Consider the following 20,627-nt stretch of genomic DNA (forward strand, 5'->3'; position numbering starts at 1 on the left):
CTGTCACCTTGGAATGTGGAAGGCCAGGGTGGATAGAAGTGGAAAGAAGGTGGCAGGCAAGAAGTCCAAAAAGATGCTTCTGGAGGGCTAAGTAAATCTCATTTCTTTGAATGTGTGGATTGGCTTTACTTTTTAATTTTTTTATCTGCTTATCCTCAAAATGAGAACAACTGTTCTGCTATTGTAGGGGTATGTTCATTTAATCAGTGAAATGAACTTTTGTCTAATAACTACTGTGTACCAAGTATTGTGCCTGGTGACAGGGAGGCGAAGGGGACGCCAAGCTCACTCTTCATCTCAAGGAGCTCCTACATCTAGGACCGAGAGCAAGAGGCTGTTAAAAACCATTTTCCCCCCAACATTTTATTATCAAAAATTTCAAACATACAAAAAGTTGAAAGAGTCTTACAATGAACGCTCAGAACCATCACGCAGAGTCTGTCATTAACAATTTACTGTCTTTGCTTTATCATTTATATCCGTCTTCTGTACCTCTACGCATCCATCAATCCATCTTAAGTTTTTGCAGTGAGTTGGAGCATCGTTACACTTGTTAAAGCAGTTGGAAATATTAAAAGCCCTTTACTTTTCTGAGATATTTAATAAATTCTAGTTAAGATAATGACCTTGTTTTGATTGCTGTTTACATACATGATCAACACCTGCACTAGATTTTATTAAGTATCTACCTTGTGCTTTAAGTCTTTTATTTCATCTAATTCTTATGAAAATTCTGTGAGGTAGATGTTATCACTTACTTTGCAGATGAAGAAGCTGAGGATGAAGAGTGTTATGTAGATTACCACTCATTGACTCTGTGACCTCTGGAAGTACTGCAATGTAAACCCAGGTTTTCTGCCCCTAAGAAATGGATTAAAAAGGAGCTGTAAAGGTTAGCTGGTCACACTCCAGACTTTATTAATCAGGGTACCCCTGTCTCCTCTATAGATGAGACACTTAGGTAGAGAGAGCCAGTCCCCATTATTTAGGTTTCATATCCGAGATAGCACATTTTCTCTGACCTAATTTTTAAGGTAAGTATGAACTCTAGAATAAAAAGTTATCATAGTTATCCCACGTTTAGATGTCCAAAGTTAGACTCAATGAAAGAATCATACTTGAGACTGGGTGAGATTTAAGTTTTTCTCTACTATACAAATTCTAACCCATAACCTCTTTTGTTTGTGTTCCAGCATATTTCAGTAGGGATATGGTCATTTAATCAGTGAAATAAACTTTTATCTAGTAACTACTACAATGAACAAAGTACTGTGCCTGCTAATGGGGAGGCACAGTACATTGGACATAGTAGTTTTTTTTTTTTTTCTGGCTGCTGGCTGGTACAGGGATGAAACCCTGGACCCTGGTGATGTCAGCACCATGCCCTAACCATCTGACATAACCAGCCAGCCCTGTAGTTACCTTTCAAAGAGCTGGCCTCTTCTGTTCTTTGCATTCCCCTTAAATATTTGCAGTTAGAAAGGATGAATAAATGGTTGAACGAATTTCTTACCTCTTCCAAACCCAGGGGTCCTGGAAGTACTTCCGCAGCTAAGACCTCACTCAAGGCTTGTCTCTGTGCATCGAGCTGTGGCCACTCTGCTGGTTGAGTGATAAAATGATTCAGGAATTCCTGTAAAGGCCAGTGTCTCTCTGAATCCTCCCAGCATTGAGAGGCTATGGATTAGGTAAAACTTGTGAGTGATCTCAGTAATAAAAGAAAGTCTGATCTCAACTCTGGAGCCCCATCAGTACCCATACCCACACCCTCTCAAAAAGCTGCTTTAGTGTGGCTTCTCGGTTTTGTAATCAATGGTCAAAATGTAAAACTAGGGGATATTCAAAGGGAATTAGAGAGCTGCCTGAATAAGTGGCTCTGCCCTGCCTTGCCTCTGTTCTCATTATGGCTTCACTAAAGGGTCTGAACTGCAGCATGGATAGACATTTTCTGCCAGTAATGCCACAAATAGAGTATTGAAGCTTACCCAAGTGAAGCAAAGCAAGCAATTAGTAAAGAAGGTCTCTTTCTTTTTGCTGATGAACTATTCATAATTTTATTAATAAGGACTTTTTTTTTCTATTATCGTTATTTTTATTATTACTTCACCACTGATGAGTGACAATTATTGATCATGGACTGTCACCGGCCATGGTCTGGCATTTGAGAACAATTGGTGCATATGACTCCTGAAGCTCTCCTTTATTTATTTATTTATTAATTTTTTAGTTTATTTATTACTATTTTTTTTTTTTTTTTACATTCTAAGATGTTGCAGAGCAGTTGGGGGGAGGGGAGATTGGAATGGGGAGGGAAAAGGGGAGGAGGAAGGAGGGGGGTGTGGTTGAGGCCTGTGGCACCCCCCCATTTCCTCAGGGAAGACCAGGGGTCTTCCAGTGGTGGCTTGGTCATTGCTGGGCTGGATGAAGATGTCAGGGAGGGTGTGGTTGAAGCTCTTGGCCCCCCGCCCCAGGGTGTTTCTGGTGGCAGATTGGTGGTCGTTGCTGGGCTGGTTGCGGGTGTCGGGGGTATGTGGCTAAGGTCGGAGCCCAGGGTGCTTCCTGTGGTGGCTTGGTGGTTGTTGCTGGGTGAAGCTCTCCTTTAATGCTGGTGTTCTTTAAACCTGAGAGAATCCAGGACTGGAGTGAAGCCTACTGCAGTTGTCCTGGCAGGAGGCCGTGTGGTCTGGCTTTTGCTGGGGTCAGAGACAAGCCCATGACCTGAGAAAGGGAGTGAATCACTGTGCAAGTGTTTATTGAGCACCTCCCATGTCCTGGGAACCAGCAACTGGACTGTGGTGAAGGAGTATTGGGTTTAGAATTCAAGCGCCAGGGTTTCCCCAGATATCCCACCTACACTCTGCTTGACCTGGGCAATTCACTTCACTTATGCTCCTTAACTTCCCATCTATAAAGGAGTCTTGATGGCAGTGTTATGTATCAGAAGGTATTTAGTAAATTATAGAGTACTAATGGTAGTGATATTTTCAGATGACAGAAAAAGGTGATTTTTTAGAGAGAAAATTAGTGAGATCTGTTTTTTATATGCTTGAGATGCATTTAAGAAATCCAAGAGTGAAGGGACATAGGAATTCACATTAGAGGGGTAGGGCACTTTTTAAAAATTGTGCTTTGTAATCTTTACGACAGCTCAGGGGAGAGGGTGTTATTCTTGTTTGAGCAGGTTGGGGACAGTCAGAGTGAGGCTCACCTATTGCAGCCTCTGAGTGGTACAGCTGGGGTTCTTGCTCAAGTTCAACTCTAGCCTGTGCCAGTTCCTACAGCAGCTCACAATCCAAAGGCTGGGGGAGGGGAGGGGTCAGGGAGAGAGTAAAGTCATCCTGAGATACCCCGTGCATATGCTGCCAGGGTAATTTCATTGGCACTTTCTTTAGTACCTAAGAGGGTATCATCTTTGTTAACAAGCATTCAGGATGATGGCTGCAGATGGCTGTGTTTTAGAAATGGCCTAAAAATATTGTATGCTAATTGTTTTCTGCCAGAGTTGCTCAAGGACATTCATTCTTTTAGCAATACTTACTGAAAATTTATTTTATTCCGAATACTTTGTTAAACATTGGGAATATAGCAGTAAAGAAAATAGTCACTGTCTTCAAGCTGCTCATAGTGTAGCAGGGAGACAAAAGAGATAAAGTCACAGTGTAGGATTAGTGGAATGGAAATTTGGGTTATTCTGGAAATATAGTTAGGGTAGAGGGGTCAGGAGGAGGTGACATGTAGGCTTGTGGGCCAGTGGATGAACTGGAGTTAGGTAATAAGCACTTGGGTTGGGTAGTTTGCAAAGGCAGTCCAGTGGCAATTCAGCATGATGAGAGCTTAGAAACTGAGAAAGCAGTTTAGTGAATCAGTCATAAAGTATCTTTAAGTCCCTTTTATATGTTTAATACTGTTTATCATGGGAATTTCCTTTTGGTCCATCATGGGATGGAGCCAGTTTACCCTAGCCACAATCAGAAGAGCCAGAAGCTGTCTGCCACCTGTTTCTGACACTCCCATTTTGAGGACCTGGTCTTGGGAACTCTGGAGGAGAGGCACTTCAAGCGCTCATGTGGCCGCAGTGTCCTCCCGGGGCAGAAAGAGAAGCCCTCATTTCAGTGCCCCAGGAATCGAGCAATGTATTAACCCCTCTTTTCCGGATGGTGGGGTAGAGTACCAGACAGGGCCCTTTCCACCTCTCCTTTTGGGGATGTGTGACTCAGCGGCAGTGACATCAGCCATGACCTCACTCATCCCGGGAAAGACAGAGCAGACCCAGAGCACGGCCAGCGTCTGCCCTCCCTTCTCCAAGTTTTGTCCTGTCGGGGACATCATCGTGTCTTGCTGTTGTTTCCACAGTCTGTCATCATCTTTATCTACTTTTTCCTTCTCTCTCAGTTCCATCTGTTTTTGCCATTTTGTTCACATCTCATGCTTATTTCTCTTCCCCCCACTCTCCCTGTCTCTTTGTCCATCTTTTGTCCTTCCTCCCTTCTCCTTAATCCTCCTTGTTTCATTTTCTCTCCCACCTATCTTCTTTGTTGCCTCCATTTTCCTTTTTTCCTTCCTTTTTCTCTGCTCTTTCTCCTCCTGCTATGTCAAGAACATGTGTGGACTGGTCCTCCTGTCCCATCTCCCATCTAGGCTCCCCGCCAGGTTGTTACTGTCTGAAAAGCATGTTCACCAATCACCTTGTGCTCAAGGACTGGTGGTTTCCATTCTCTTCTGACCAAGCATCTCATACAAACCCAGAGTTACCTATCCCTGCATCTTAACACACATCTCTCAGACTGACCTTGTGGTTCCTGCTTCATTGCCAGACATGCTGTTGATGCTCCTTCCTGTGCTTCTGCTCAGGCGGTTGTCCCAGTCTGGGCTTCCCTCCATCCCACACTCCTTAGTCATTGCCTTCCCTCCAGGCCCAGATGAGACACTGCCTCCTAAGCACAGCAGTGTCCTCTCCCTCCCACCCACAGCAATGTCCTTTCTTCATGACTGTACAGAATTTTTAGTTAAGTGAGATATTTCAGAACCTTAATTCTGTACTGTGCATTCCTCCTGTTTAATGTGCACAGATTCTTTGCTCCACCCAGCCAATAAGTAACCTGGGAATTGGGACTAGTATAATCCTGCCTTTCATCTTTCATCAGCATACCTTGCAGACACCTGGCCACAAACCGGGACTGATAGACAAATTGTTGCACAGTCAATAAATATTTCATTTGAGAAATAGTTTTTTGATGTTAACTCTAGGGATGTAGATGAATAAATTCTTGTCTCTCCCTAAGAAAAGAGCTAAAAGTCTAGTAGAGGAGATAGGCCCACATGTAATTTGAGAAGGGCAAGGATTGTAGAGGAAACTAACATTTACTAGGGGTGTGTCAGGATGAACATAGCAATTCATAAGCTCATTAAATTGAATCCAACTAACAATACTATGAATTAAATATTGCTATAAATGAATGAAGTGAGATCCATAGACTACTGGTCAGAAATAACACAACTAATAAATAGGAAAACCAAGTTTCGAACTAAGGTGTGTCAGACTCCAAAGGCCCCGCTCCTTCCTGCAGATGAAAAGATGTGGTGGAACTGACATTCTAAGAAATAAGAACAATTATTTAAGAAATGCTAACTATGTGCCAGGTGCTGTTGTAAACAGTTCACATGTATTTGCTCATTTGATCCCTCAACAACCCTGTGGTATAGGTACTATTTTTGACCTTAGTACTTATTACAGGATGAGGAAGTTGAAATAAAGAGTAGTTGAGCAGCAAGTCCGAGGTCACACACTATGGGGTATTCAAGGCAGGATGTGCACCCTTGCAGTCTGGCTCTGGAGAAGAGGCAGCAGTGTGCCAAGGCTCCTCTGTGCAGAGCAGTGTACTGCCTTACCAGACTGCCATTGGATCAGTCTGTTTGGAGAATCTGGGACCATGGGGGATCTGAGAGGTGTTGGGAGGTGAGGCTGAAGAGGAAGTCTGGAGCCAGTCACAAGAACCTTATAGTAGCACCCTGTATGAGGGCCTTGACAAAAAGTTCAAGAAATGTTCCTAGAAGGGATATTTTTTTGTTCAGTTGGTCTGTTGTGGATCCGTCATAAAAGAAGAACTTATGAGTTTTGATTTTATTCTCCTACTTGAGTTGTGAAGGAACTTCTCCTCTGCGGCTCTTGTCTATGCTGGCAGGAAGTAACAGTGGAACTCTGTGACAGTGGCAGAAATGGACACGAAGGATGTATGTATCCAAATAAGTCCCGAGGAAATGCCAGTTGGAACCGTAAAGTACAGCCATCCTTTATAGGTTAGAGATAAGTGAAGTTTGAATTGAAGGGCATTTGGGGAGGAAAGAGGAAGGGACATCCATGTGAGCCAGCTTGGAGCTGATAACCAGGTTGTCCTCAGGTGTCCCAGAGCACTGGACATTTGACAGAGTGCTTTTCCTGCCGCAGCCCCCTTCTCCATTGGTGCCTGGCAGCCATTAAGTGCTGCTGCTCTGACCCAGGAGTCCAAGCCAGGAAGTGAATGAATCCATTTTCCAATTAAAATGAAACTTCTCCAAAAGACCTGCTCACCCTGAGAAGAGAAATTTATCTTCCTGGCAGTCTGGCTTGGCTAGAATATGTTTCTGCTCCTGAAACAGGCTGAGAAAAGCCATTAACTTGAATGAAAAAAGAGAAACTGGGGCAGTTCTTATTCACAACCTCATTCATTTATCCATTCATTCCTTATTTCCATTTCCATAAACTCTTATTTAGCTTGTACATCTCTGCTCATTCATTCGTTTATTCATTCATTCAGCTAACATTACTCATCATCTGTATATCAGATGCAATACTAGATCCTAGGAGTAGAGGGATTTAGAAAACCATGGTTCCTGCCCTTGAGGAGCTTTCAGTTTAGTGAGAGAGACAGACATGTGAACAGATGACGAGAAGTGCAGTGATGGGGATGTTCCCAGAGTATTATAGTGGCATGGCACAGGAACAGCTGACTCAGCTTACGGGAGCCAGGGACGATTTCTGGGAGTGGGTAACACTAGAATTGAGTCCTAAATGATGAGTACATCTGTGTATATGCATGCACGCACACACACACACACACACACGCAGACATGTATATCCTAATGGTTCTGTTTCTTTGGAGTACCCTAATATATGGGGGTGAAGAGATGGGGACTTCTTTATGAACTAACTGGGAATTTAATTTAATTAGAAGGATGATTGGATGTAAGGAATGAGAGAGAAGTAGAAGATGACTCCTTCCATAACCGGATCAACTGACATAGAAAATCGAGGAGGAGCACACTTGGGGGAAAGTAATATATTCTGCCTTGGATGTGTTAACTTAGAGATGCACTGGGACAGCCAGGAGACATCTCTTGGAGGAGAGTTTGAATTGGGGTTTGGAATTTGGCTTTTTACTGAGCTTGTCGCTGGTTGGAATCGTGGGAGTCATGGAGATTTCCCAGGGAGCATGTGAACCGTGAGAGGAGCATTTGGATGAGACAAGAATGCTGGGGGGCATCCACATGTGAAGAGCACCTGAAGGAAGGGCGCTCATGAAGGAGGCAGAAAGGCAGTGGCGAGAGGGACGAGGGATCCCGGAGAATGAGACACCGGGGAAGGCCTCCTCACGTGTCGGCTCATCCAGATCTTCTGCTTTCTTTCCTGTCTGTTCCGAGGCCTTCTTACCCTTTTCACAGGCTTCTCATCAACTGAAGACTCCCTCCCTCCCTGCCTGCCATAGACAGCACCGCCCCCAGGAATTGTGTCATCTAGGGCACTGGGGCATCTCTCGCCTTCCCGCCTGTCACTTCTCCATTTTATTAGGTCTTAGGGAGGCACACGCCTGCACTAACACTGGACTGGGCGTTAGAGACACAAATTTTACTTTGACTTTAGACTTCTCTGTTGTGTGACCTTATGACAATCACGGTCACTTTCTGGGCTTTTGTTTTTTAATCTGCAAGGTGAAGTTTATAATATCTTGCCTTCCCTCCCTTAAAGAATTACAGATGAGATCATGCATGTCAAAGCGCTTGGAAAAATAGGAAGCTCCATAGCAGTAATTGGAATGAATCTTGTTGACTTATCAGGCGCTCGACATTATTTCATTTAATTCGCACCACATCCTTGGAGGTAGATGCTAGTAATATGGCATTTGGAGGAAACTGGGGCTTAGACAAATTAATTTGCCTAAAGCTATGTAGCTAGGAAGTGGTGAGGACAGTAATCAACTCAGGTCTGCTGGACTTATTTCAGAGTTCCTGGACCCCGCACACCACAGCCCTGTTTTCCTAGTACATGTGGTGGCATCACATGCCTGAGCAGAGTCAGCTTTGCTGACTATGATCAGTTTTCATGAAATTGTTAACATTTTTATGGTTGGGAAATCAACTGTAGTGTGGATTATAAGTTTTCCTTTCTGTGCAACGGTAGGCCTCCAGGTGAGGTAGGGGACGGGGATGAATATAAATCCAGTTTTTGAAAATTAAATTATTTAAAGTATGTAATGAATTATTTCATTTTACAAATTCTCTGATGGTACAGTTAAACCAATCCTTCTCTAATGGGGTAATCTGTCTTGTCAAATCAGACTTTTGTTTCTTGGGTGTCTTTCTGAGCAGTAGCGTAGATATTTATTCTACTTGACCTTTAGGCTTCAGTTTATATCTCTCCCCCATGAAGCCTTATCTAGCCTCTCCAGTCCCAAAGCCCTTTCCCTTCCTGACCCCTGTCTGTGATTACTAATGAAGAGGCAGATATATGGCCACACACAAAATATTACGATAAAGTTATGAGGCTGACTCACCAAACCTTGGTATCTGACTTATTACATTATTGTCATACATCATCTTGTTAATTACCTTTTCCTTTGTGCATGTCTTTCTCCAGCTCCATTGTAACTTTGTTTTGAAAGGACCTGGCTTTAAACTTCTTTATACCTCCTGAAGCTTTTTTGCTTTTCTTTTTTCCTGAGTTTGACTTGGCTTTTGCCCTTCATAAGTTTGCCACTTTGAGGTAGATTTAGGTATGTGAATATATAATTAGGATACAGTATGTTTTATCAAGATGTTTGATAAGGGAGAAGATGGGAAAATCAATTCGAGCAGAGGCCCCAGCCTAGGCAGAGGCATGAAAATAGCAAAGAGCATAATGTGTGTGGGGAAGTAAAAGAAATGAGGTGAGAGCTGAGTGGAGAGTGTTAGGAGTGAGGTGATGGGAGATGAGCCCGGAAAGTAATCATAATAACGATAATGTCCAAGTGGGAGCCAGGTCGTTAACCGTCCTGTGAGAACCATGCTAAGGAGTTAAAATGCTCCCAGGCAGGGAGGAGCTATTGAGTCATTTTAAAATTTTAAGTTTTTAATATGATGCCTCTGGTAGCACAAACCTCTCAGCTTATCTGCCTGTCTGACTTAAAATATTTCTCGTGTTTGATACTTTATCTCTGTGGATGGGAGTTTGAAACACAATTGTTTCATTCATTCTGAGAAGTTTCTGGTTGGGTTTATGATCCACTCCATGTTTTCAGCCTCATTTTTCTTTTAAGAATGACGGTGAAGATTAATTTTCTTCTTGAAACATCATTCTTCTCTGGGCTATCATATCAGCCTGTGCCCTAATTTGGAGTCTTGAACATAGAGTGAGGATAAGGTTTTCCTTTTTCATGGGTAGTTGTGCTAGGAAACAACGTCATTAAGTACTGGGAATGTGGAGGCAGGATCATTTACTGAGTGGGGAATTAGGGAGCTCTGTTCCCTCCCTCTTATTCACTACACACAGCATATAGCCCAGATAGAATGCCTTTGCAATTAACAATAACATAATTGGATGATCTTGTTTTAACTGGTCATCATGTTGTTCCTAGACCCTGGTGTCATTGCAGTAGCTGCCTCATTTCCCCCACGAGTTCCCTCCGCATCCAGAAGCAGCAGAAACCTCCCAGCTTTCCTGGACATTGCAGTGGGAGGAAAAGTATGAAAGCTGCTTCTCTCTGCCCTGAGGCTGACAGGGCGGCTGCTGCCTGGCCTTGAATCTTGGACATAGTGCTCTACCTCCACCCGCTGCTGAGACCAGCTGCTGTGTGAGCTTTGAGTAGTAGCCTCCTCCCCAGAAATGCTGTGGTTTTATGAATAGATGATTAAAAAAAAAAAAAAAAAAGCTGTTCTCTTTGGTTTCTTTCAAACTGGGGGATTGCTTAGCTCAAAGGATTGCTGTTGGATCTGCAAAAGTCTTTGGTGCCAAATCATATACCCCAAATCACTGTTGATTTCTTTTTTCTTGAAAAGACTAGTTTTTGTTAGTTGCTTGGTAACTGGAAGATAGAAAGACTTAACTCATTCAGTACAGAGAGCTCCTGGTTTGAGCTGGATTAAACTATTCACAATGAGATACAGCTAAAGTTGGCATATGTTGATGACCTGCCCTTTGTTCTCTTTAACTCGTACACCATTTGTGCATGGAAGGTGTTTTGGGGTGCACATAAGTTAAGAGAGTTGCCCAAAATTGAAATTGAAATCTCTGAAACTTTTGCAGCTGTGTACAAGAATATGTTTTTGGAAGGGCTTTTGTTTTTTTTTCTTCTATAAAGAATAGTAACAGCTTCCATCATGACATTTCCAAAAGGCCCCAACCCATAGCTCTGACTGGCCTGGGAGCCTCAGGGTGGTAACTCTGACACAGTGGAAGGAAAGAACACTTGCTTCAAAGCTAGCAGCCCTGTGCGGCTTTGGGCAGGGCTCTGTGGTCTGACGCTCAGTTCGTCTTGCTGTCGTGTGTGAGAATTATATATCACCTGTACACCACTGAACCACCCTGAGAGGTACGTGGGAACATGATCATAAACTGTGGAGGAAATGAGAGGACAATCACTGTGTCCTGATGCAGGCCCAATGGTTACAAGGATAGAATTAATTCAGTCAGATTGAGACCCTTGGTTGGGACTGAGCTGGACAGGGAGAGGGATGGACAGATTTTCCCACAGAACCAGATTAAAAATTCATTTACAGAAGCTAATATGCTCTTGGCCAATCTGGCATTCGATGACAAAGCACTTGTGAATCATGTAGCCCAATATAAGAACTGCATGGGATCCTCACAGACAGCTTGTCAGCATCCCAAAGTAAGGGATCAGGCTTCTGGAGATGTTCCCTCTCATCCAAGCTCTTCACCCTGCTCTTTGCTGGCTAATTTCCAGACTTGCTTTTGTAGAGAAAGTGGGGAATACAGCTAGCTTCTCTTCTGAGACCATGTGAATTCTTAAGGATACCCTGTACTTCTACAGACATATTCTTTCTGCTTTCTCATCCTATGTGGAGGTTTTGATCAGTGAAGTTGGTGTGGTCTTAAGAAGAAATGATGCTACCTGGATCCCTTGCTCCTCCTACCCCCAATGTGTCTTTTTTGGGGAGCAGGGAGACAAAAGTCCTGAAGTTCCCTTTGAGACATTCTACTTGGGTTCCATTGTTCACAGTGGCTGTCTGCATGTCTACAGGCTGAAAGCTCTCATTATTCAAGGTCTTTAATGACCGTACACAAAATTTAACAGAGGCAGTTGTTTTCTGAGTATAGGAAGATTGTTCAGCTTTGGCTTGAAGCACTGGTTGTTGTTGCAGTGGTTTGGCCTTAGATTTCTGGAACCGCTGGAACGAGGCTGCCTTTTCTTCTTCTCCCTGACCACCAATCGCTGAAACCACAAAACACATGGAAATAGATTTTTGGGACTATCTGAAAGGGATGCTGGTAGTTTGACTCATAGTTTCAGAGGCTACCATTTTCTGATTGTGACTTGTTAGACAGTGTTTAGAGATACTACTAGTTCATAGCTGTGTTAGGCATATTTAGTAAACTTAAAGTTTTGCTGTGTTTAACATTAAGATGTATGGGCATTCAAAAGAAGTTTAGGACAGATCCCTTTCTAGGTATAAACTCTCACCCAAATTCTTAGGAATTTAAAACAACAACAATAGAATAGGCTTACCACCTTGCCCTTTACATCTGAATGCTTTTGATGTTATTGTAATGGGATTCTGTACCTGGGGCAATATTCAGTTTATCTGCTATATGTGGATGTCTGTGTTCGTATAGTAGTGATAAGGGAAGCAGTAAGTAGGAAGAACTCACAGAATTGGAGGGTAAATGTAGGTAAAAGCCAGGTGTCTGTATGTATAATAGCACCCAGGACTTCTGTGTTGCTCTAAGGAGATAGCACATGTGGCAGCCCTTTATAAACTCTTAAGCTTTATAAACTCGCACATAAAAGGGATTGGAAGGTGAAACTGTTTATCTAGTAGTTCAACTAATATTTGTTGAGTGCCTATCGAGTGTTACTCTCTAGCAGGCACTGGCATATGTCTCTTTTGGAACTTCTGTATTGTTTCCCTTGGATTCCCAAAGATACCTTTGTGCTTGTGATACTTTCCTTTTTCTTGTAGCCCTCTCGTAGAGGGAATACTTGAAACCAGGACATGGAAGGTTGCCTGGATGGGTAGCAAACCTTTCTTGCTAGTGCTTCTGTCTTTTCTCTTCACTTTAGGAAGTTCTTCTTCTTCAGGTGGTTGGCAGAAAATGGCCACATCACAGTTTCCAAGTTTATCTCACCTCCAGTTCCATTCATAGGTACACATTAAATGGTTCCATTTGGATCATGATTCCTGAATACCTGGGAGAAGGAATCTGATTGGCTCAGCCAGGTCATGTGTCTATGTCTGGTCCAATCCAGTGTTTATAGTAAGGGGACTAGAGTTATGTGGTTTCTGAGGATCTACTCAGTTTGGGCAGAGGAAAAGAGACAGTTATCAGATATCACGGTGAATAAGACTGGAAATGCCCTTAACCTCACAGAGCTTATAGTCTAGCAGGAAAGGGAAGCATTATACAAATAAATGTGGGGTGGTATGATAACCAGACCTAACACTGAGAATAGGAGATCCTGAAAACCTTCTGCAAGGTTTGGTGGGTGGGATTAACCAAAGGCTGCAGTGGGTCGTGGGTAGGGAACAGGGTGGCGGGTGGAGAATGAATGTTCCAGACAGAGGTGGCAATAGGGAAAAAAGCCCACCGGCAAGAAAGAACTTGGCCACTGCAATGTGGAAGAAACAAATCTCCAAAAATTTCACAATAATGGCCTGATTATATGGCCATCCTCTTTGGCTTAGACTGGAAGTTCTTTGAGGGCAAGGACCATCTTTTTTTTTTATTGCCTTTGGAACAAGTTGGCCTGTGGAGAATTTTACATGGCAGGGTACATTTGTTTTCATCAGGCAATTTTGTAGTACAATTTCTTCCCAGCTTACAGTTGCTCAGTGTTGAAATCTTACGCTTTGAAGTGTGTCTTCCAGCCATTCACTGAGAAGATGGATTGCAAACCCTCATAGTGTGCTTTCTCTCCCTCCAGGTTGGCAAAGAGGGATAAAAGGGAAATTTTGGTCAGTTTTGGAAGGGTCAGTAATTGCCAGTTTTTCTTTTCTACATTAGTGCTGCTTTTATATCAGTCCCCTAGGCCCCCACTAACCCCCTGAACAGATGTTTTAATGGGCATTGTTGGCTATGCTTTTGTTTTGAATAATTTTTGAAACATTATTCAAACAGGAGAGGGGTAGGAAAAAAACCCATAATTGATTCTAATATATATTTAATTTGGCAGAACTTGAGAGAGACTTGCTGGGATAAGGCGGGGCATTTCTTTGATCTCCCAGACTTCTTATCGTGGAAGGCAACAGGTGTCACAGCCCGGTATGTTAATAACAACTCGGATTTTATTTATGCTCTTCCATTCTTGGTATCTGTATATATATTGCTTTCTTAACTCTTTTTGACTGGACATACTGTTTGTACATCTGCATGTGATTTTGCATACTTGAAACATCTTGAATCTATCTTCCATCTCCATTGCACATGCCCAAACACTGTTGTTCCTATGAGGCCTGGAATGTGAGTATCCGAGGCAAAGACCATTCATTAAAATTGGACACATTTGAAGGAGATGTGAAAAATCCAGAGTGTAAAGTGACTGTTTTTCCAAAGGTACTTCTTACTTACATGGTGAATAAAAGGGGGAAAAATATATATATATGTGTGTGTATATATAGAGATATATATTTTATATACATATGTAGATACTTAAAATTAAGACAGGAGATATGTTTTTCAAGGAAGCTGATTTTAACTGGATGGGTGTATTAAGAGCTTATTTTGCTTTTTTATATAAATGTACCCTCATCATCCCATACTGTAGAGGTATGTATGTTGAAGTCAACAGCTATTTTTCAGTAAATTTATGAATGTTAAAAATAAAGTATGTGCTAAATGACAGAGACTTTACGAAGTACTCATTGAGTGTGAGATTGTGGCTGCTATAATTAACAGAGTGGGTGTGTGCATGGGTATATATAGACAGGTTGGACATGAAATCTCAAGTATGGCAAGTCTGTTTTCTTGACCTCAGATTTAAGGGGAATCACAAGGGGGAGCAGCAGTTGTCTTATCATCTTAAAAATGATTTAGAATCTGGATTGAACAAACCTGCAAAGAAGAGAATCATTTCTCAGGGGACAGATAAATGTGTACATTAGGGTGGCAGGTGTTGTATCTTAAAGTCAGCTCATTCAGAGGGGGCCAAATCCTCCCCATTTTTCTTCTTTAAACTGGGGGAAGCCGGAAATAGTGGTACCATTTTCTGTGTGCTCCTCTGTCTCATCTTGTAGATTTGGACCATTTCTTGTTACAAGTTGATAAGGGTGTGATAGTTCAGCAGCAGAGACTTCCAGAAAGGAGATAGAAGAGGACACATTTCACAAGCACATCATTCTTCATGTCGACCACCCTCCTGGCTCACCCAGTGTAACAATCATTAGCCATAAGTCTCAGGATGGAAGATATCCATGTGGGTATGAAAATGACATCAGCAGTCCTCAGATACTCACCCATCTCTGGCAGAGAAGGTTCAGGAGGAGTGGTCTGAACTTACCCTAGAAGGTATAATTAGTCACCATTGTAGTTATCACCAGTGGGGAGGGCAGGTGAAAATATCCTGGGTATTTGTCAAGCTAGGGCTAGGGATCACAGACCCTTCAAGCCCATTGTACAGACTGGGTCACAAACCCTTCACATGCAGGTCCATGCTAGGTAACAGGAAAAGATCCTGGGAGCCATTGGCAGACGACACGAGCTCAGTCCTCAGCAGCAGCAGCAGTAACAGCAGAAGCAGCAGCAGTGGTGGACTCTTGGGGCATCCCACGGGCCCTTGCAGCAACAGCCTCCAGCAGCAGTAGTGGCCTCCCCATGGCCATCCCGGTGGCGGGGGGCCTGTTGATCAGAGCCACTCATCCTTTATACTTAAGTCTGTAACCCAGGACACCTGGGTGCATATGTGCGAGTACATTAGACAATAACCAAGGAACACCTGGGCACACATGCATATATGTTTCAAATGCTCAGCAAGATTCTGAACATCTGAGGGAACCCTGACCATTTGCCTTCACTTTCCCTACAGTATTCCTCTTTTGGTGTGACATTAATTGTCCAAAGTTATTTCTGAGAGGACCTTTCTCTAGGTTGTTTCCTACCTTTGTGCCACAATGAAGGAAGTGTTTTGATCATTTCAGCCAAGTGGACCTATTGGTCCAGGTGCTGCCAGTAGTTGTGTGTGTGTAGGCACTACCCCATCGGCCTGCAAACCTTGAGGACTCAAAAATGGAACTAGAGGGACTGCCTCTTCAGCAAATGGTGCTGGGATAACTGGATATCCATATGCAGGAGAATGAAACTAGATCCATACCTCTCACCGTATACTAAAATCAACTCAAAATGGATTAAGGATTTAAATATACACCCTAAAACAATAAAACTTCTTAAAGAAAACATAGGAAAAACACTTCAGGAAATAGGACTGGACACAGACTTCATGAATACGACCCCAAAAGCACGGGCAACCAAAGGAAAAATAAACAAATGGGATTATATCAAACTAAAAAGCTTCTGCACAGCAAAAGAAACAATTAACAGAGTTAAAAGACAACCAACAGAGTGGGAGAAAATATTTGCAAAATATACATCTGACAAAGGATTAATATCCAGAATATATAAGGAACTCAAACAACTTTACAAGAAAAAAACAAGCAACCCAATTAAAAAATGGGCAAAAGAGCTAAGTAGGCATTTCTCTAAGGAAGATATACAAATGGCCAACAGACATATGAAAAAATGCTCAACATCACTCAGCATCCGGGAAATGCAGATCAAAACCACACTGAGATACCATCTAACCCCAGTTAGGATGGCTAAAATCCAAAAGACTCTGAACGATAAATGCTGGCGAGGTTGCGGAGAAAAAGGAACTCTCATACATTGTTGGTGGGACTGCAAAATGGTGCAGCCTCTATGGAAAATGGTATGGAGGTTCCTCAAACAATTGCAGATAGATCTACCATACGACCCAGCTATCCCACTGTTGGGAATATACCCAGAGGAATGGAAATCATCAAGTCAACCTGTTCCCCAATGTTCATCACAGCACTCTTTACAATAGCCAAGAGTTGGAACCAGCCCAAATGTCCATCATCGGATGAGTGGATACGGAAAATGTGGTACATCTACACAATGGAATACTACTCAGCTATAAAAACGAATGAAATACTGCCATTTGCAACAACATGGATGGACCTCGAGAGAATTATATTACGTGAAACAAGTCAGGCACAGAAAGAGAAATACCACATGTTCTCACTTATTGGTGGGAGCTAAAAATTAATATATAAATTCACACACACACACACACACACACACACACACACACGGGGGGTGGGAAGAAGATATAACAACCACAATTACTTGAAGTTGATACGACAAGCAAACAGAAAGGACATTGTTGGGGGGGAGGGGGAGGGGGAGGGAGGGAGGTTTTGGTGATGGGGAAACTATAATCAATCACAATGTATAGCGACAAAATAAAATTAAAAAAAAAAAAATGGAACTAGAGATGGAGGAGGAACCTGCTCTCCTTCCCTTTTTCTTTGGGCATTCTTCAGCCCAGTGCTTTGACTTCTTCCCTGGTTCTTTCTGATGGTGTGGGGTATTCTACACCCCAATTCCCTGCCATGTTCAGACAGCAAGGAGTGGGTTTTTTGAAGCTAGCTCTGGTTCAGATAGATTTAAATGCAGTGGCAGTGTACACACTGTGGAGTCACCCAATGACTTATCCTTGATTCTACCACACACTACTTGTGTGACCTTGGGCATGTCTCTTCCCTTCTTTGAGTCTCACTATCGTTACCTGGAAAATGGAGCTCGTGATACCAACCTCGCAAACTTGTGAGAATCCTATTAAAGCAGTTTTTCCAGACTAGTCTGATTATAAGAATCACCCGAATCATTTATTCAAAACACAGATCCGCAGGGCTTCTAGTTTTCATCCTACTGGATCAGTCTTCATGGGAGATTTGTATGTTTAACAAGTGCCCCAGGTGGTTGTATGATCAGGTAAGTTTGGACAACATTGCCTAACGATATACATAGAAGTAGCATGTGACTATGAGGTGCTCCACACCTGGAGGGACTGGAATTATTTTAAAGGCCTAATGAGAGTGGTGAATTTAACAGTGGAGGGCTTCCTGTTGACTTATCAGAACATGCTTGGGGGCTTCCATCCCTGGCCACAACAATCTCAAACTCTGAGGAAGCAGAAAGTTAGTGCTCAGAAATGATTTACTGGCTGTGCAGTCGTGGCTGCCATTTTTTTTTATTGGCTATGCCGCTCATGACTCATCCCATTTTCATTAGTACAAATTAACAACCTCCCTTCCCCCACCCTACTTCCTACTTGTGAAGCACCTTTGGAGGCCTCCCTTCCAGAGCATAGTTCCTCTTGTAAAGGTGTTTGCCCTCTCCCCTGGTCCACTTACAGCTTAAGTCTCTGTTTTTCTCTCTTCAGTTGTTTACTTAGTATCTCAATTCTTTCTCCCTTCTCTATTTCAACGTGCCTGTCAAGGTGAAACAAGGAACCTCTCTGAGCTTTCTTGATGGTAAATGGAGACAGTGAGAACATGGGGTTATTGTATGGATGGAATGAGAGAGCAGAAAAGCTAAGTCAGTGCTGAGAAATTTTTTTTAAAGGAAATTAGCTATGTTATTTAGTTCCCTTTATCAGTTTTGGCAGAGTCTTTACACTAAGTTTCTGGCATAAAGGAAAGAGGGAAATCTTGTGGTCAGACTGACCTGGGTTCAGTGTCTCTACTGTATACTGTCTGCGAGAACCTGGAGCAAATGATTTACTTCCCTGAGCCTCATTTTCTCATCTGTAAGCCCTCTCAGAGTTATTGAGAAAGTTAGAGGTACTGTGGATAAAATACTCATATGTAGCACATAATATTTAAATGATAAAGGATTCTTTTAATGAAAAATTCCCATTGTCTGTCTCCTGTTCTAGAATAAGAGACAGGAGGGTCTGAATTGGAATGTACCAATGCCAAAATAACTTTGGGCAATAGAAGACAAACTTGGCATACTCTGGGCCAAGGAGAGGTTGAGATTTGGTGTTTGTTTAGCTGTTACGTATGATTATTTTGGGAGGCTTTTGGGAGATGAGTGCCAGAAAGGCTAGAGGGTGTTTTTTTTGTTGTTTTTTTGGTTTTTTTTTTTTTTTTTCGTTTTGTTATTCTAGTGAAGTCAAGGCTAAGTGATTGGATTTCACCTTAAGTCTTTAAAACTTGTTTTTTGGCAGTGACAGTGTGTAAAAAGTGCTCCTACTCTTCCTTTCCTCCCTTTCTTATCTTTTTTTTTTCCCCTTTATCCTCTAAAATAGGGCAGCTATTTTTGTGTAGAAAAATCACCACTGGGCCCATGTAAAGCTCCATTCTCTTCATTATATCAATGAAAATAATTATTGTTAATAATGGTAATTATCACTTATTGAGTGCCTTCTCTTTATCTGTACTGGACATATTAACAGATGTTTAACTACATTAGTCTTCACAACAAACTTTTAAAGCAGTTGGTGTTATTACCATTTTGTAATTCAAGAACTGAAGTTGAATGCTTCAGTTGTGTGCCATATTCTAGCTATTGAATGAGTTATTGTCCAGAATTTTGGTAACGTGTTAAAAGACAAAATTACAACAAATCTAATTTTGTAAATCTTAATTAGCTTTTATTTGTGATTCTAGAATCCGTCAGCAGTCTAGACCGATAATGGTTAAAAATGTTCCACCCCACGACATTTGCAGGTTATATTTAAGCCACAGGAAAGGAAGTGATATACAGAAAACGGAAGTGCAGTACAAAGACAGCTCAATTGGTTAAAGATCACCATTTGCCTTAATTGAACCTGGTTGGACATTTGACTGCCTGTGATTGACTGAAACTCGGCTGCTGTGATTGGCTGAGAATCAGCTACTGGTTACAAGCGTAGGTTACAGTCTGTTTACACATCATGTTAGGTTAGACTTCCTTATGTACAGAGAAACTTTTAGGCCAAACTTAATATAGGTTACAGAGGCAGCTTTAGGTCAAACTTAATTCAATTTAACATATGAGAAACTGGAAGTCAGAAATTTGAATAATAAAGTTTCGTGTAATTAGACAAAACGTATTCATATACATAAATCCTCCCTCTAAAGAGATTTGAAGTGACTGGTAATAGATAAGATAAACACAGTGGTAAGAATAGGAAAAAAAAAAAATCAGAAAGGAGTGAAAATATTAATAGAATAACTGAGTGGAAGCTAAGAGCTTCCTCTGAAACTATAAGGTTCTTCATAATTACTAATAGATTTGTTTTTAAGCTTCCTAATGGCCAAAGCAAAGATGGAGCATGATCAAGATTAACTGAGAAACCAGATTTAAAACAAACAAACAAACAAAACTCCTGTTTAGGAGAAGTAGAACCTTTTCTAACGGGGTCTGAGAGAAATTTCTCTTAGATTATCAACGGTGGATAATATTTATAAATTATTTAAAAGTATGACCTATTAACTTCAATAATATTTTTGAATAAACTTTTTATTTTAAAATAGTTTGTGAAGACAGTACAGAGAATTTTCATATACTTGATATCCAGTTACCCCTGTTACTGATATCTTACATTAGTGTGGTACATTTGTCACCATTAATGAGCCGATATTGATACATTATCATCAACTAAATTCTATACTTTATTCAGATTTCCTTGGATTTTACCTAATGGCCCTTTTCTATTCAAGGATCTCATCCAGGATACCATATCACATTTAGTCATTTCTTCTTAGGCTCCTCTTGGCTGTGATAGTTTCTCAGACTTTCCTTGTTTCTTATGACCTTGACAGTTTTGAAGAGTATTGGTTATTGGGACATGGTAGAATGTCCCTCTATTCGAATTTGTCTGATGTTTTTCTCGTGATAGGACTAGCATAGTGTGTTTTTGGGAGGAAGACCACAGAGGTAAAGTACCTTTCTCATCATATATCTTTCCATGTACTACTTATCATTATTGATGTTAACCTTAATCACCTGGCTGAGGTAGTTTGTCAGGTTTCTCCACCATAAAGTTATCCACCCCTCCCCTCCCCCATATTGTACTCTTTGGAAGGCAGTCACCACACAGCCTGCACTTAAGGAGTGGAGAATTATATTTCACCTTCTTGAGTGGAGTATCTAC

At 41.8% G+C, this 20,627-nt stretch overlaps 1 protein-coding gene across 15 annotated transcripts in view; it reads left to right on the top strand.

Moving 5' to 3' along the window:
• The window catches only part of FGGY (FGGY carbohydrate kinase domain containing), a 433,428-nt gene that overhangs the window by 57,515 nt on the left and 355,286 nt on the right, over positions 1 to 20,627 (top strand). For 14 of the 15 annotated variants that reach the window (XM_063105670.1, XM_063105668.1, XM_063105673.1 and 11 more), the window contains one exon: positions 13,644 to 13,732. The exons of the other annotated variant lie outside the window; for it this stretch is intronic. In XM_063105670.1, coding sequence (XP_062961740.1) covers positions 13,644 to 13,732 — 89 coding nt within the window. The remainder of the gene's footprint in view (positions 1 to 13,643; positions 13,733 to 20,627) is intronic. 15 annotated transcript variants of the gene reach the window in all.

The sequence above is a fragment of the Cynocephalus volans genome, chromosome 8, assembly GCF_027409185.1.
Source record: "Cynocephalus volans isolate mCynVol1 chromosome 8, mCynVol1.pri, whole genome shotgun sequence".
In the NCBI taxonomy this organism is placed as follows: domain Eukaryota; kingdom Metazoa; phylum Chordata; class Mammalia; order Dermoptera; family Cynocephalidae; genus Cynocephalus; species Cynocephalus volans.